This window comes from Mastomys coucha, unplaced genomic scaffold, assembly GCF_008632895.1.
Source record: "Mastomys coucha isolate ucsf_1 unplaced genomic scaffold, UCSF_Mcou_1 pScaffold3, whole genome shotgun sequence".
Taxonomy (NCBI): Eukaryota; Metazoa; Chordata; class Mammalia; order Rodentia; family Muridae; genus Mastomys; species Mastomys coucha.
In genome coordinates, this window is record NW_022196909.1 from 40,598,423 (window position 1) to 40,614,441 (window position 16,019).

Here is a 16,019-nt window from a genome sequence, read left to right on the forward strand (position 1 = left end):
AACAAAAAAACCCAACCCATCAAACAAAAAAAGGAATTAAGGTAGATACCATCTTGATATCACATTTTAATTAAAATTAGTGCAAAAAATCCAGTACGATCAAAATATAAACCGAAAATGAAGACGCGATGTTACTAGTTCCAGGTTCCTCTCCAGGATCTGATATAGCCTGTAAAGACACCGTTAACGACCCTTCTTCAGTTCTACGTTAGCCCTTCTGCGCCAAAATTTAGCCAAGGATGATCCCTTGTGGCTAATGATGGAGAGACAGCATAGGGACTGACTTGGCAAGTCTCTCTCTGTCTCTGTCTGTCTCTCTGTCTCTCTCTGTGTGTCTCTCTGTGTCTCTCTGTCTCTGTCTCTGTCTCTCTCTCTCCTCTTTCTCCTTCTCCCCCCCCCCCGTGGCTCTTCCCAGGATGCCTTGCGAACCAGAGATGGAACTGGGTCCAGAACCGTTGTCTAGGGTTCTGTCTGCGAGTGCTCCCCTGTCTCGGAAACGCTGCCATGGACCCCGCGGAGAGCCACCGTGGCTTGACCTGGAACCACAGCACTCTCGGCTTAAGTATCCACAGCACCAGAGACACATTGGTGATGACGTTCTACGTCTTGCTGGTCCTGTGCGTCGGGCTGTGGGTATGACGTGACCTCTGGGCTGGGGTATACCACTTCCTGCAGAGACCTGGCCTCCATCTATCCCTCCGGAGCTTCAGAAGGGACGGCCCTGCCCAGCTTTGCTAGCCCCTCCCCACCCTTCCAACCAAGCGCCATCTACTCCGTTAACCAAGCCATTCTAGACCATTGCCCCTTCCTAGGCCCTATAATCGTCCCACCTACCCACCCCGCCCCTGTCCCGAAATACTAGTCAAGTATTTCACCTGTGCCTGCCCTGCTCCCTAGAACCCCAAACCTGAACGGTATTTTGAAAGCCCTTGAGATGGATTAACACAAGCATGCTGCTTTAACACTCTGTCCTCTCTATCCATCTGCAGATCTATCCAATCATGCTCAAAGTGTCTGAGATTTTTCTTTCATTTACAGAGCTCATGTATTATAATTCCTAAATAATAAATCCAGACGCATTGTAAATGCATGCAAGAGTATGTACCGGTGATTACATCCAGATAGTATACGACTTTTTTTTTTCCCCTTGGTTTTTCGTTTGTTTGTTTTTTTTTGTTTTTGGTTTTTCGAGACAGGGTTTCTCTGTATAGCCCTGGCTGTCCTGGAACTCACTCTGTTGACCAGGCTGGCCTCGAACTCAGAAATCCACCTGCCTCTGCCTCCCAAGTGCTGGGATCAAAGGCATGCACCACCACTGCCCGGCTTTTTCTTGGTTTTTCAAGACAGGGTCTCTGTATAGCCCTGGCTGTCCTGAAACTCACTCTGTAGACCAGGCTGGCCTCAAACTTAGAAATATACCTGCCTCTGCCTCCCAAGTGCTGGGATCAAAGGCGTGTGTCACCACCGCCCGGCTAGTATACGACTTTTATAAAAAGAGACTTGAGCTAAGAGAGTCTAGGAACCAGCTCTCCTCGCACGCCAAGGTAGGACTCTACTATGACTTGAATTGAGATCCTGAAGGAGGAGAAGGAAGAAGAGGAGGAGGAGGAGGAGGAGGAGGGAGCTCAGATGCAAAGCTGTCTGACTTATGATGGACTTGAGCATCCTCAGATTTTAATGTTCACAAAGGCTCCAGGAACTAACCCCCCATCAACACCAAAGGATGACTGTACAGGCTCCATTCGAAACGGGAAGGGAGATCCTGAGTGTACATCCATAGCACTTTATATCTCCCTTCGCTGGCTTCAGTCATGGGAAATGTATTTCCAGGTGGCCTTAGCAGGGACTCCTAGTATTTGAGCATCAGTTCTGGGATTCTTCCTCTAGTGCTGTTATCAGGAATTCTCCCTGCATCCCGCATTACTCTCAGCCCAAGCTGGGGCCCATGTCTGGCCAAGAGTTGAGAACCAGTAAACTTTTTCCCCTACTATTCTTCTTGGAGACATGAAACATGTATGATATTTGGCATATTTTGATCCCTCTCCTTTATATTATCTTTTTGAAAAGATTTATTTATTTACTTTGTATACAGCCTTCTGCCTACATGTATTCCTGCACACCAGAAGAGGGCATCAGATCCCATTAGAGATGGTGGTGAGCCCCCATGTGGTTGGTTACTCAGGACCTCTGGAAGAGCAGCCAGAGCTCTTGATCTCTGAGCCATCTCTCCATCCCTCTTTATATTATCTTTAAATTTCTGAGAAAGGACCTCACTATGTATCTCTGGCTGACACTCACTATGTAGACCAGGTTGGCCTCAAACTCACAGAGATCCACTTACCTCTTCTCCTGTGAGTTAGGATTAAAATTGTGCACTACCACAATTTTATTTTCTTTCTTGAAGACAGGGTTTCTGTGTGTAACAGCCCTGGCTGTCCTGGAACTTACTTTGTAGACCAGGTTGGCTTTGAATTCACAGAGCCAAAATACACAGCTTATACCCCGCTTTTGTTTGTTTTAAAGTAAAAACAACCATATACTGTTGTTAATTACCAAATGCTTTAACATTCAGTGTATGTCTTAGTCAGGGCTTTACTGCTGTGAGCAGACACCATGATCAAGGCAACTCTCATAGGGACAACATTTAACTGGGGCTGGCTTACAGGTTCAGAGGTTCAGTCTCTTATCAAGGCAGGAGCATGGCAGCATCCAGGCAGGCATGGTGCAGGAGGAGCTGAGAGTTCTACATCTTCATCTGAAGGCTGAAGACTGACTTCCAGGCAGCTAGGATGAGGGTATTAAAGCCCACACCCATGGTGACACTCCTACTCCCACAAGGCCACACCCACTCCCACAAGGCCACAACTTCTACTAGTGCCACTCCCTGGGCCAAGCATATACAAACCATCCCAGTGTAACAAGCAAAATGTACACAAAGACTTAAGGAAGGAGTTATTTTCCCGCCCTCATTCATGTCATCTTTCTGCGATAGCTAGAGACCTATCTTTTCTCCTCCTTTTCAGCGCTTGGGCAAACACCCAGACAGGCAGGTATATTCTGTATGATCAAATTATGCACAAATTATACAGCAATGTGCTGTCTTTCCCTACCAATGTGTCTGGAGAGTCCCTCATCCGAACTAATCCTGAGAGACCTCGCTTGTACTTAATTGGCTGCAGAATAGAAAGGCCAGCACCTGCCGTCCAGTTTCTCTATGGATTGCGTGCCACCAGAGGACTCTCGTTGCAGGCTTTACTGACACACAGTCGTGGGACAATCAAAGACTTCTTCCTGGCCGGCCAGAATCTAGCATGGTGGTTGGTGAGTAAGCTTGGACGTGGCTGTCTGCTTGGGGAATGTCTGTGTCGGCTTGCTTAGTACTTTAATGTAATGTCTTAAAATAGTTTGAAGTTGCTGGAGAGGTGGCTCAGAGGTTAAGAGCACTGACTGTTCTTCCAGAGGTCCTGAGTTCAATTCCTAGCAACCACAGGGTGGCTCACAACCATCTGTAATGAGATCTGGTGCTCTCTCCCGGTGTGCAGGCATACATGCAGGCGGAACACTGTATACATAATGAATAAACCAATCTTAAAAAAAAAAAAAAAGGAACAGTCTTTCTATGTATCCCAGGCTGACCTTGAACTCACAATGTTCCTGCTTTAGCCTCCTGAGTGCTTGGGTTGCAGGTATGTGCCCTGTAATTGGTGGTTTCTTTAATGTCTAAGTATGCTCTTTCCTAACTCTGCCATGTGAAAGTATGGAATGGAAATATGATGCACCCTACAGATGTGTATATGTATGCGGGCGTGCACATGCACAGGTATGTGCACAGGCCAGAGAAGGACCTGAGTGTCCTGCTCCATTTCCCTTTGCCTTACTTGCTCCCTTGAAACAGGGTCTCTCACTGAACCTGGAGCTAGGCTGGCAGCTCATCAAGCTCCCAGCAATCCTTCTGTCTCGGTCTTCCACTGTGCTAGGGGGCAGAGATGCGCAGCACCCTCGCCTGTTTTCTATGCAAGTGTTGAGGGTTGAACTCAGCACCTCATGCTTTAGCAGCAATCACTCTGACCCACCGAGCCACCACCAGCCCAATATTCATATTTAAACTAGTCGCAGTGCCTTACAGGGGAGGAAATAAGCCTAATGGGAAGTGCCCAGGCCAAACATAGATAAAAGCCAAACTTGGGCTTGTCAGGTATAGCAACACAGAAAGGATCTCTCAAAGGCAGGGTTATGTAAGTGGAGTTTGAAGTGGACCGGGCCTTTTCCAGGTAAATGGAGTGTGAGGTATTCTGAGCAGCAGGAGCGGCGTGTACCGAAGCTGGTGGAGCAGAATAGATTGGTGCTAGATGGGAGGGGTGAGGTAAAAGGTAGAATCATTGTTTGTGAGCTAAATAATGCTTTGGTTATTGTATTTGTTTTGTTTTTGTTCTTTTGGTTTTTCGAGACAGGGTTTCTCTGTGTAGCCCTGGCTGTCCTGGAACTCACTCTGTAGACCAGGCTGGCCTCGAAGTCAGGAATCTGCCTGTCTCTGCCTCCTGAGTGCTGGGATCAAAGGCGTGTGCCACTACCACCCGCCTGGTTATTGTATTTGTTAAGATTCCCTAAAAGGACAAGCTGATAGCTATATGTATATGTTGTATATGATGTATATGTATATGGTGTATATATTGTATATGCATATGTTGTATATGACACATGTGTTTATGTTGTATGTGTATATGATGTATGTATATATGTTGTATGTGTATATGATGTATGTGTATATGCTGTCCATATGTGTATGCTGTCTATGTGTGTATGCTGTCTATGTGTGTATGCTGTCTATGTTGTATATGATGTAAATATTTAATGTATGAGTGCTCTGCTGCATATATATCCTCATGCCAGAAGAGGGCGTCAGATCTCATTATGGGTGGTTGTGAGCCACCATTTGGTTGCTGGGGTTTGAACTCAGGACCTTCAGAAGAGCAGTCAGTGCTCTTACCCACTGAGCTGTCTTGCCAGCCCTATTTCCCATCCTCTGATGCACATATATGCATTATCTATAAGTCCAAAATAGTTGCTACCTCCCGCTCTCTTGGTCCATAATGTCATCAATATAGTGGATCAGTATAATATTATGTAGAGGAAACAGCCAACCAAGATCCCTTTGGGCTTCTTCCTGACATGGGGCTGGAGAGTTATTATACCCTTGACCTGACTCTGTGATGGTCTACCGCTGGCCTTATTAGCTGAAAGTAAGTTGCTTTTTGGTGGTCCTTATGAATAGGCATTGAGTAAAAAGCATTTGCCAGATCAGCAGCTGCATAACAGTTCCTGGGGATGCGCAGCTAGGGAACCAGGCATAGCTGCAACTGGAATCCCCACTCCCTGGTCACGTGTCTGATAGTCATTCTCCACAACTGGCCTGACGCCTTCACGGGTCAAATAGGAGAATTAAAGAGATGTGGTGGAGGGCAGTGGTGGCGCACGCCTTTAATCCCAGGACTTGGGAGGCAGAGGCAGGCAGATTTCTGAGTTTGAGGCCAGCCTGGTCTACAGAGTGAGTTCTAGGACAGCCAGGGCTATACAGGAAACCCTGTCTTGAAAAAACAAAAAAACAAAAAACCAAAGAGATGTGGTGGGAGCCACTGGCCCTGCATCTTTCAAGTCTCTGACAGTGACACTCATCTCTGCAGTTCCTCCAGGGACTCCACGTTGGTTTTGACTCACCATTTTCCCTGATAGCGGTAACTCCCAGTGGCTTCCATTTAGCATGTCTGACCATAATGGCCCTCTGTATACAGTCCCGGAAACAATGTGGGAATTCTGCCAACTCCTAAGTATATTTACCCTAATTATACTTTCTGGTATCAGAGAAGTTGCCACAGGATTCGTTTGACAACCTACTGTACGTACCTACCGTGTGCTAGACTTTGGTTAAGACTCCATCAGTCACCTGACCTCCTACTTTAACTGGATGGTCACATGATTCTTAGGGTCTCCTGGAGTCAGTTTCAGTTCAGAACCAGGATCCAATGACTCTGGAAAGTCTGATAGTTTTCTTGTCCCTGTGGTACAGTTATCCTAGTGAACGACTGTATGGTCCTCTGGGGAAGAGCAGGGAAAGGCTAACAGTCAAACCCTTGGGTATTGTAACACGCTTCCTCCTGAAAGACACTTGCGGATCTGCAGACTGACCCAGATCTGGAAATTTGTTGACTGGCATAATTCCCTGCTATTATGACCCAATACAGCCTTTCTTTTTATTTGTTTTGGTGTTTCTTTTTCTTTTTCTTTTCTTTGTTTTTTTCTTTTTTTGGTTTTTCGAGACAGGGTTTCTCTGTGTAGCCCCGGCTGTCCCGGAACTCACTCTGTAGACCAGGCTGGCCTCGAACTCAGAAATCCACCTACCTCTGCCTCCCAAGTGCTGGGATTAAAGGCGTGCGCCACCACTGCCTGGCTCCTTTTTCTTTTTAAAAAAGATTTTATTTATTTTATATATGTGAGTACACTGTAGCTGTCCTCAGACACACCAGGAGAGGGCATCAGATCCCATTCCAGATGGTTGTGAGCCGCCATGTGGTTGCTGGGAATTGAACTCGGGACCTCTGGAAGAACAGCCAGTGCTCTTAACCGCTGAGCCGCCTCTCCAGCCCTGACTTAGAATTTCTTATCTGTTTAACTCTAGGAAACAGCATGCTTGACCAGCCAGCTCCAAAGGCCCAAACCGTTAGAACCCTCACTGTGCTGGGCTTTATGAGCAGGGTGGCTGTAGAGACGGCCCCGCCCCTGCTGCCACGTGGTCCCGGCTGCTCCGGGGGATAATTAATCCCACTAAATTGTATTCATGCAGTCTTTTGTTTGCTTGTTTTGGCCAAGTTTTTCATTGAGTGGTCTGTAGTTGTTTAACACACATTGGAATGGTCTTCCTGGGGGAGCTGGAAAACGTAGGCCCTTGTAGATTCCCGAGGAAATGTCAGGCAAACAAAACATGGGCAGCATCCATCTGCTTTTTGGGGTTTCTGGGTAAATAGTACTCCCCCATCTATGTATGAGTCACTACTATATGTATATATACGCTACATATATAGCACATAGTATTTCATATATAATATATAACATATAACATAATATATTATAATATGTAACAATATACTATATAACACAATATAAGTTATAATATGTGCTATATAACATAGTTTATATAACATATGCTATATTGTATGTTATACATAGCATATAGTATTTCATATATAATATATAACATATAATATATAATATATTGTAATATGTAACAATATACTATATAACAATATAAGTTATAATATGTGCTATATAACATAGTTTATATAACATATGCTATATTGTATGTTATACATGGCATATAGTACATGTCTTTAAAGGGATGTATATGTGTTATACAGAGCATAGAGTATATAACATATAGCATATGAGCTCAAAGATTAATAGGTAGTCTCTTGGGAACCTCGGAGAGATTAATGCAGGCAAATGGTGGCCTGGCCTGTGAGGTTTCAGAGAGAAGTTTGGGAGTCCTTCAGGATCCTTTTGGGCCATTGGTGGGCTGCTTTTCACCAAGAGTCTATGGTATCTGGTTAGCTACGGCTGAAGAGTCAGCTGTGATTGACAAGAGAGCACCACCGTTGAGGTAGGACCGTTTCACCACTGGGATGGTCGGTACCTGTGAGCTGAGGCCGGAAACTCATCTGCATTAAATGACACCAGCATTAGAGTGAGTTTGGGGACATACTGGGATGCACGAGGCCTTGTCTCAAAGTAAAGAAATAAGTACTATTCAACAAACACACCGGCAACTCCACCCACTTTCACTTTTCTCCAGAGGGGTTCTCCCCCGGAGCACAATTTCTGTGCCCAAACTCACTATGTGGCTGAGGAGGACCTTGAACTCACGACCTTGAACTCCCTTCTGATCCCCTTGCTTCCACCTCCCAAGTGCTGGAATGGCAGGTTTTGTGGGCTGAAACCTGGGCTTTGCACAGGCTTGGTAGGTGCCCTCCGGCTGAGCCACACTCTCTGCCCAGAAACACAAACGATAAGGGCTCTGACACGCAATTGTCTTCTGGTTTTCAGATGGGCATTTCCATCTACTCTTCAAATATTGGCAGTGGCCACTATATGGCCCTGGCTGGCATTGGTGCATCTTCAGGAATTGCTGTGGGAGCCCTTGAGTGGAATGTAAGTAATATTTTCTGCAGCGACTTCTCTCTACTTGAGCATTGCACAATGTCTCAGAGCCGCAAAAAAACCTGCTTTTTAACCTCGAGTGACTGTTAAAGATGCTTCGGAAAGTATAGATTAGTGGAGTCAAGTTTTCGGTGTTTCTTTTCTTTTCTTGAGATTTATATATTTATTTTATGTCTATGAGTACTCTGTCGCTGTCTTCATACACACCAGAAGAGGGCATCGGATCCCATGACAGATGGTTGTGAGCCACCATGTGGTTGCTGGGAATTGAACTCAGGATTTCCGGAAGAGCAGCCAGTGCTCTTAACTGCTGAGCCATCTCTCCAGCCATGTTTAGCCTTATTTTAAAATTGATTCAGAAGACACCATAATTCTTATCCGGGAGTAAAACAACCAATATGCTAAAAAATAATAACTTGGAAATGAACTCTATAAGTTAATAAACTTTCAAAGATAATGTGCCTGAAAGCTAGGTTTTTTGGTGTTGAAAGGTCTATGTTTGGGTCTTCATTTGTAAGTGCCCATTAGTGACACATCATCAGGTTTGAAGCAGACAGTAATGGAACCTGCATCTCTCTTAAGAGCTTGACCCACATGGGCCCCTGATTTAATTCTTCCGCTTTTTCTTGGTTTCAGAGTATATTTATGCTCTTTGTTCTTGGTTGGATATTTGTGCCTATCTATAACAAGGCTGAGGTAAGTCCATCATCAGTAACTCTACAGTTTGTCATACTTTTTAAAAAAATGAACATTGCATGTGTAGTATATGAACATCCTGAAGGACGGATTACATTTGGTCATTCTTTTGATCCTGGTACACATTTTGCTGAATCTGCAGGCTCCCAAAATGTCTTGGGTAGGCAGACACAACTACCTGTTAAGGCTTTTTACAGAAAATGTTCCAAAACATTGTAAAAAAAAGAAAAAGATGTGGAGAAATGAAGAGAACAATCATGTTAGCCACTAGAACACGTAGCACCCTAAAAAACTATTTCTTTCCAGTTGGGCTATTGACGGAATAAAATTCCACACACGAGGCAAGAGCAGGGCTCTGTGTGAAACTTGACATACTTACTCTAAAGTCAAAGGTGTAAGAATAGTGAAGGTGTTGTCAAAGAAAGAACTGTCTGAGACTAAATGTTGACATTCATGAGAAAGCATCAACCAAACCATATTGTATTCATTCAGGGATAAACACATTGCTGTGACTTAAGCTAAGCATCCTTCAGAGGCCTCTTAAAGGTTTGGTCTCCATACCCTGATGCTCCTGCGAGGTGGTGGAAGCTTTAGAGGTGTAGAATGGGGAGTCTTACAGTCATTGACCTTGGATGGAATATTCGGACCCCAATCCAGTCTTCCCTCTTTTTCTTCTGTCCATGAAGTGAATAGCTCCCTCCACCACACTCTCTTGCTATGATGCTACCGCAGGGCCGCAGCAATTGGCCCAACTGGCCGTGGACCATGAGCCAAAATAAATACCTAAGGTATTGGTTACAGTAATTAAAGGTGCTTATAATGCAGACGCTGCCGAGTGGGAAAGGGGAAACACCCAGATCCAATCATGTTTTCACTTGTAAATGTTCCTTGCAATGAGTCATTGGCCCAGTGAAAGTCGTTCAGAGGCCAGCTCTGACAGTGAGTTCAGTCATTCAAGGAAGAGATGTAGAGTAATAGGGTAATGTAAAGCAGGCACACACACTTGGTGGGGGAAACAGGGCTCCAAACACTTGAGTTTTCCTCTTAAACCTTATATACCTAAAGGAAATCTCTCATGCAAGAAAAAAACCTACATGCACATCCTTATATACCTAAAGGAAATCTCTCATGCAAGAAAAAACCTACACACACATCCTTATATACCTAAAGGAAATCTCTCATGCAAGAAAAAACCTACACACACACACATCCTTATATACCTAAAGGAAATCTCTCATGCAAGAAAAAACCTACACACACATCTTTATATACCTAAAGGAAATCTCTCATGCAAGAAAAAAACCTACACACACATCCTTATATACCTAAAGGAAATCTCTCATGCAAGAAAAAACCTACACACACACACATCCTTATATACCTAAATGAAATCTCTCATGCAAGAAAAAACCTACACACACATCCTTATATACCTAAACGAAATCTCTCATGCAAGAAAAAAACCTACACACACATTATGATCTCTTCTCCTCCTCCTCCATCTCCTCCTCTTCCACCTCCCTCCTCCTCCTTCTTCTTTCCTTTTTATTTTATTTTTTTAATTTTTTTTGGTTTTTCAAGTCAGGGTTTCTCTGTGTAGCCCTGGTTGTCCTGGAACTCACTCTGTAGACCAGGCTGGCCTCGAACTCAGAAATCTGTCTGCCTCTGCTTCCCAAGTGCTGCGATTAAAGGCGTGCGGCATCACTGCCTGGCCCCTTCTTTCCTTTTTTAACAATTTGTTTATTTATTCTATGTATGTGAGTACACTGTAACTGTACTGATGGTTGTGAGCCTTCATGTGGTTGTTGGGAATTGAATTTTAGGACCTCTGCTCACTCCAGTCAACGCCACTGCTCTTGCTCCAGCCTAAAGATTTACTTATTATTATACATAGGTACATTGTAGCTGACTTCAAACACACCAGAAAAGGGCGTCAGATCTCATTACCTGTGGTTGTGAGCCACCCATCAGTGCTCTTACCTGCTGAGCCATCTCCCCAGCCCCTAAATCACTTCTTAATCATGAGTTTCAATTACACATACTGATTATAAGTTTGATATTTTTTTAAAAAGATTTATTTATTTATTTTATGTATATGAGTACTCCATTGCTCTCTTCAGACACACCAGAAGAGGGCATCAGATCCCATTACAGAGGGTTGTGAGCCACCATGTGGTTGCTGGGATTTGAACTCAGGACCTGTGGAAGAGCAGTCAGTGCTCTTAACCGCTGAGCCATCTCTCCAGCCCCCTCCCCCCCACCTATTCATATACTGTTTTCATAGTACAGCGAGTGCATAGATAGCTAGAGAACCTTAGGTGAGAGATCTTTTACTTTTCTCGAGGCAATAGAAAAACAAGAATCTCTCTAGTCTGCATGCTACTCAGCCCTAAGTCTTCAAGGCATACTAAAGCTCATCAGCAAATTTATAGTTATAAGAGCAGAAAATTAGGCGGCTGGAGAGATGGCTCAGTGGTTAAGAGCACTGGCTGCTTGCTCTTCCAGAGGTCCTGAGTTCAATTCCCAGCAACCACACGGTGGCTCACAACCATCTGTAATGGGATCCGATGCCCTCTTCTGGTGTGTCTGAAGACAGCAACAGTGTACTTATATACATACAATAAATAAATCTCAAAGAAGAGAAAGACCAGAAAATTAGATTTTACAATAGACATAGAAGCTCAGTCTTAACAGTGGCCACTGAAACTCAATTACTGTCTTTGATCATTAGCCCATCTCCTGCAGATGAAACTCGCAGTCCTTCCAAACAGGCCCACTTTATTCTTGCTCTCTGACCTTAGCAGCCCTTTTGTTTAATAACTAAGAACACATTTTCTTTCCCATTGTGCCCCAGGTTTTCTGCTACAAAGCACCTGGCAAAAACTCCCTGACCCAATTTAATTAACTATAAAAGAGCACCTAAGCCTAATTTTTAACACTGAACATATCTTTAAATTTTTTCAATGAAGTCTCCAGTTAAATCATTCATCTATCTGAATGGCAATGCTCTTTGGGAAATAGCCACTATCGTGACGCATTATGATTGTATTGCCTAGCGGGGGAATTAGAAACCACCCCATAAGATATTCATGCAAGACAAAAATCAGGGTGACCAAATCAGGGTGCACAAGCACAGTAAGAGCTAGCAGTAGGAAGGGGTCTTCAGGAATCAGGACCCTAGCGATAAACCCCGAGGTAAACTCACTGAGTCATTTTCCTAGGGTCACAATACTGGCTGCATGCAGTTCCTCCTCCTGTCCCATGGCTTCGTTAGAGGCCTCTGGCTTCTGTCACACCATCAGTATTGGATCCTCACCGGGATTCCTCTGGGTTATCGGGGTATCTGCTGTTGCCCTGTGTCATGGAGATCCTGTAGCTTTAGATCAGCAGGACCGGCCCTTTCACATGCTCCAAGAGTTCCCGGATGATGTAAATTTGGGCCCACACAGAGTGTGGCCCACACAGAGCTCTGGAGCTGGGTGATAGCTGAGCTGGTCAGCCCTGTTGGGCTCTACCGCATCTATACCACCCAGCTGAGCCTAGCTTCAGACTGACCACATGGATCCGAGGTAGCAAGTGTTTCTAGGTATTGGCAGCTGACACAAAGAAACAGGAATAGGATAGAGGCGGGAAGAGAGGGCCACCGGAAATGAGAGTACAGCTTTTCTTTTTTTTCCTTTTAAAGATTTATTTATTTATTTTATGTGTATGAATACACTGTAGTTGTACAGATGGCCGTGAGCCATCATCATATGGCTGCTGGGAATTGAACTCAGGGTGGCCTCGCTCCGTTCCGGCCCCGCTCTAGCCGGGCTTGCTCCTACGTAATACACTGTGGCTGTCTTCAGATGCACCAGAAGAGGGCTTCAGATCTCATTATGATTGGTTGTGAGCCACCATGTGGTTGCTGGGAATTGAACTCAGGACCTTTGGAAGAGCAGTCAGTGTTCTTAACCACTGAGCCATCTCTCCAGACCCCCATAGAGGGACAGGGTTTCTCTCTGTAGCCCTGGCTGTCCTGGAGCTTACTCTGTAGATCAGGCTGGCCTTTAACTGAGAAATCCACCTGCCTCTGCCTCCCAAGTGCTGGGATTAAAGGCGTGCACCACCACTGCCTGTCTCCAAGGCAACTCTTATAAAGGACAACATTTCATTGAGGCTGGCTTACAGGTTCAGAGGTTCAGTCCATTATCATCAAGGCAGGAACATGGCAGCATCCAGGCAGGCATGGTGCAGGAGGAGCTGAGAGTTCTCCATCTTGTTCCAAAGGCAGACCAGAAGAAGAATGGCTTCCAGGAGAGCTAGGAGGAGAGTCTCAAAGACCACCCGCAAAGTGACAAACTTCCTCCAACAGGGCCACGCCCATTCCAAGAAGGCCACACCTCCTAGTCATTCCCTGGGCCAAGCATATTCAAACCACCACACAAGTGGAATTTGAGTTGGAGCTCACAGGAGACATATGTAGGTAGGCAGACAAGAGCACACAAATCAGCCAGGACAAAGGGAGGCAATATCCTCTTCCTGATTCACTTCTCTTGAGCCAGGAGCTGTTGGGGTCAAGTGGCATTGTCCTCACTGAGGGCACAGTCCCTATACTCATGGTGCACACTGCCCACGATGATGTTAAGAAAACAGGATCCTATGGGATGCCACCCTCTGACTGGAGTGCTCGCACAGGGGCGGCTGAGAACTGCCTGAATGGTCAGGTTCTGTCTTCCACCAGCCAAGCGTGACAAAGCACTCCCGTTTGTTCTGAACCGGGTAATTTATCATTATTGCACATTTTCAATGAGCTGGGTTTCTTTCCACATTCCTACGATTGAGCGGAGCCTGAAACCTAAGCTCCTGCAAGACAGTTGTCTCAGTCAGAGTTTCTACTGCTGTGACCAAAACAAATTGGGGAAAGTTCAAATGGCCTACACTTCTGTGAAGCCCGAAGGCCACACTATCAGGACCCCCTGAAGGAAGTTCGAGGCATTGGGGCCCGATCACCCATGCAAGAGAAGTAGCCCAGAGTACACACTGGCAGAAGCTTATATACAATGGAGCAGGCAGTTTCCAGTGACAGCAACTGGGCAGTATACTATTGGTGGGACAGTTTAACCTTTAAACTGATTGGTTGGTGTTGGTAGGCTGATGGGGGCTTTTCTCACCGCCAGGTTGACCCCACCCAACCTTTTTTTTTTTAAAGATTTATTTATTTATTTTATGTGTATGAGTACATTGTAGCTGTACAGATGGCTCTGAGCCATCATGTGGCTGCTGAAAATTGAACTCAGGACCTCTGCTCGCTCGCTCCTGCCTGCAAGACACTGTAGCTGTCTTCAGACGCACCAGAAGAGGGCGTCAGATCTCATTACGGATGGTTGTGAGCCACCATGTGGTTGCTGGGATCCAAACTCAGGACCTCTGGAAGAGCAGTCTGTGCTCTTACCCGCTGAGCCATCTCAGCAGCCCTGACCCCACCCAACCTTTAACCAGTGTTTTTTCTTGGAACTGTGTGGTCTCACCCCTCTGGGAAGGAAGGGGCCTTCGGGTGGGGGTGGAGTTCTGGGATAATTTTCCATTGTCATAGACTCTACGCTTTCACATGGCTGTTTATAACTGAAGGAAGTCAGGACGGGAACTCACACAGGGCAGGAACCTGGAGGCAGGAGCTGATGTAGAGGCCATGGAGGGTGCTGCTTACTGGCTTGCTCCCCATGGCTTGTTCAGCTTGCTTTCTTATAGAAACCAGGACCACTACCAGCTCAGGGATGGCCCCTACCCACAATACGGCTGATTGAGAAAATAGAAAATGCCTTACAGCTGGATCTCATGGAGGGATTTCCTCTCTGATGACTCCAGTCTCTATCAGATTGATACACAAAACCAACCGGTACAAAGCTTTGCTGTCTCTTCTCCCTTCTGGCGCCAAAGGCAGCGTGCCCACGTCTTCTACTCCCCAATCCGACCGGAAAGGCCACCCACCCCATGACCCGCCTCTGACCGCTTGCTCACCATCTGACAGTGACTTGCTCTGTTGCCTTTGTAGGTGGTGACGTTGCCAGAATATCTGAAGAAGAGGTTTGGCAGCCTCCGGATCCAGCTGTTCTTCGCTTTCATTTTCTTAATCGTCTATATCTTCAGCAGGATCTCGGTGAGTCCTTGCACCCGGAGAGGGGACCGACTGGGCAAGCCCTTGGAGTGCCTTCCTCCTCTGTGGAGAAATGATGGGGAGGGAGCACCATCTAAGCAAAACTGTGTCGAGACCGTCCGGGATGTGCCTCCTCGTCTCTATTCTGAATCTCTTTGTTATTCTCTTTATATTTTTTTTATTTTTTACTTTTGGTTTTTCGAGACAGGGTTTCTCTGTGTAGCCCTGGCTGTCCTGGAACTCACTCTGTAGACCAGGCTGGCCTCGAACTCAGAAATCCACCTGCCTCTGCCTTCCAAGTGCTGGGATTAAAGGTGTGCGCCACCACTGCCCGGCTTTCTTTATTTTTTTTAAAGATGTATTTATTTATTTATTTCATATATATGAGTACGTGGTAGTTGTACAGATGATTGTGAGCTATCACGTGGTTGCTAGGAACTTGAATTCAGGACTTCTGCTTGCTCCGGCCTAAAGATTTATTTATTGTTATATCTAAGTACACTGCAGCTGTCTTCAGACACTCCAGAAGAGGGCGTCAGACCCCATTACAGATGGTTGTGAGCCACCCTGTGTTGCTCTGGAAGAGCAGTCAGTGCTCTTAACCGCTGAGCCATCTCTCCAGCCCCCTCTTAGTCTCTTTATAATGAGCACAGTACCTGTGTGTGGAAGTCATTTATCAGTGTATTTGCTTACTCTGTGTCTTTTCCGTTTCTGTTCAAGTGACCTGAGATGAAGGGCCTTTTCTGAGGTGTTGACTGCGCTGCTTGCTATGCCTTGCACACATGGCACTGAACAGATGGTTTTCACCAACCAAATGAGTGGCATTTACATTATCTTTATTCACCATGATCTCAATGAGGACCGAAGCTAAGCTTTGCCAGTCCTTGTCTTCTGAATACAGCAGAGTGTCAGCAGCATTGTGGGGCCTTAGGAGTCATTTGGGGGAATAAATCATTGGATGAATCTCTGCCCATCCTTT

At 45.5% G+C, this 16,019-nt stretch overlaps 1 protein-coding gene across 3 annotated transcripts in view; it reads left to right on the forward strand.

The window, feature by feature from the left end:
* The first annotated feature begins 435 nt into the window (after window positions 1-435).
* The window catches only part of LOC116075205 (sodium/glucose cotransporter 1-like), a 48,477-nt gene continuing 32,893 nt past the window's right edge, over window positions 436-16,019 (forward strand). For 2 of the 3 annotated variants that reach the window (XM_031348236.1, XM_031348238.1), the window contains exons 1-5: window positions 436-633; window positions 3,250-3,321; window positions 8,095-8,199; window positions 8,845-8,904; window positions 14,939-15,043. In XM_031348236.1, coding sequence (XP_031204096.1) covers window positions 505-633; window positions 3,250-3,321; window positions 8,095-8,199; window positions 8,845-8,904; window positions 14,939-15,043 — 471 coding nt within the window. In that variant the 5' untranslated portion in view covers window positions 436-504. The remainder of the gene's footprint in view (window positions 634-3,249; window positions 3,322-8,094; window positions 8,200-8,844; window positions 8,905-14,938; window positions 15,044-16,019) is intronic. The other variant, XM_031348237.1, reaches the window with a different exon arrangement.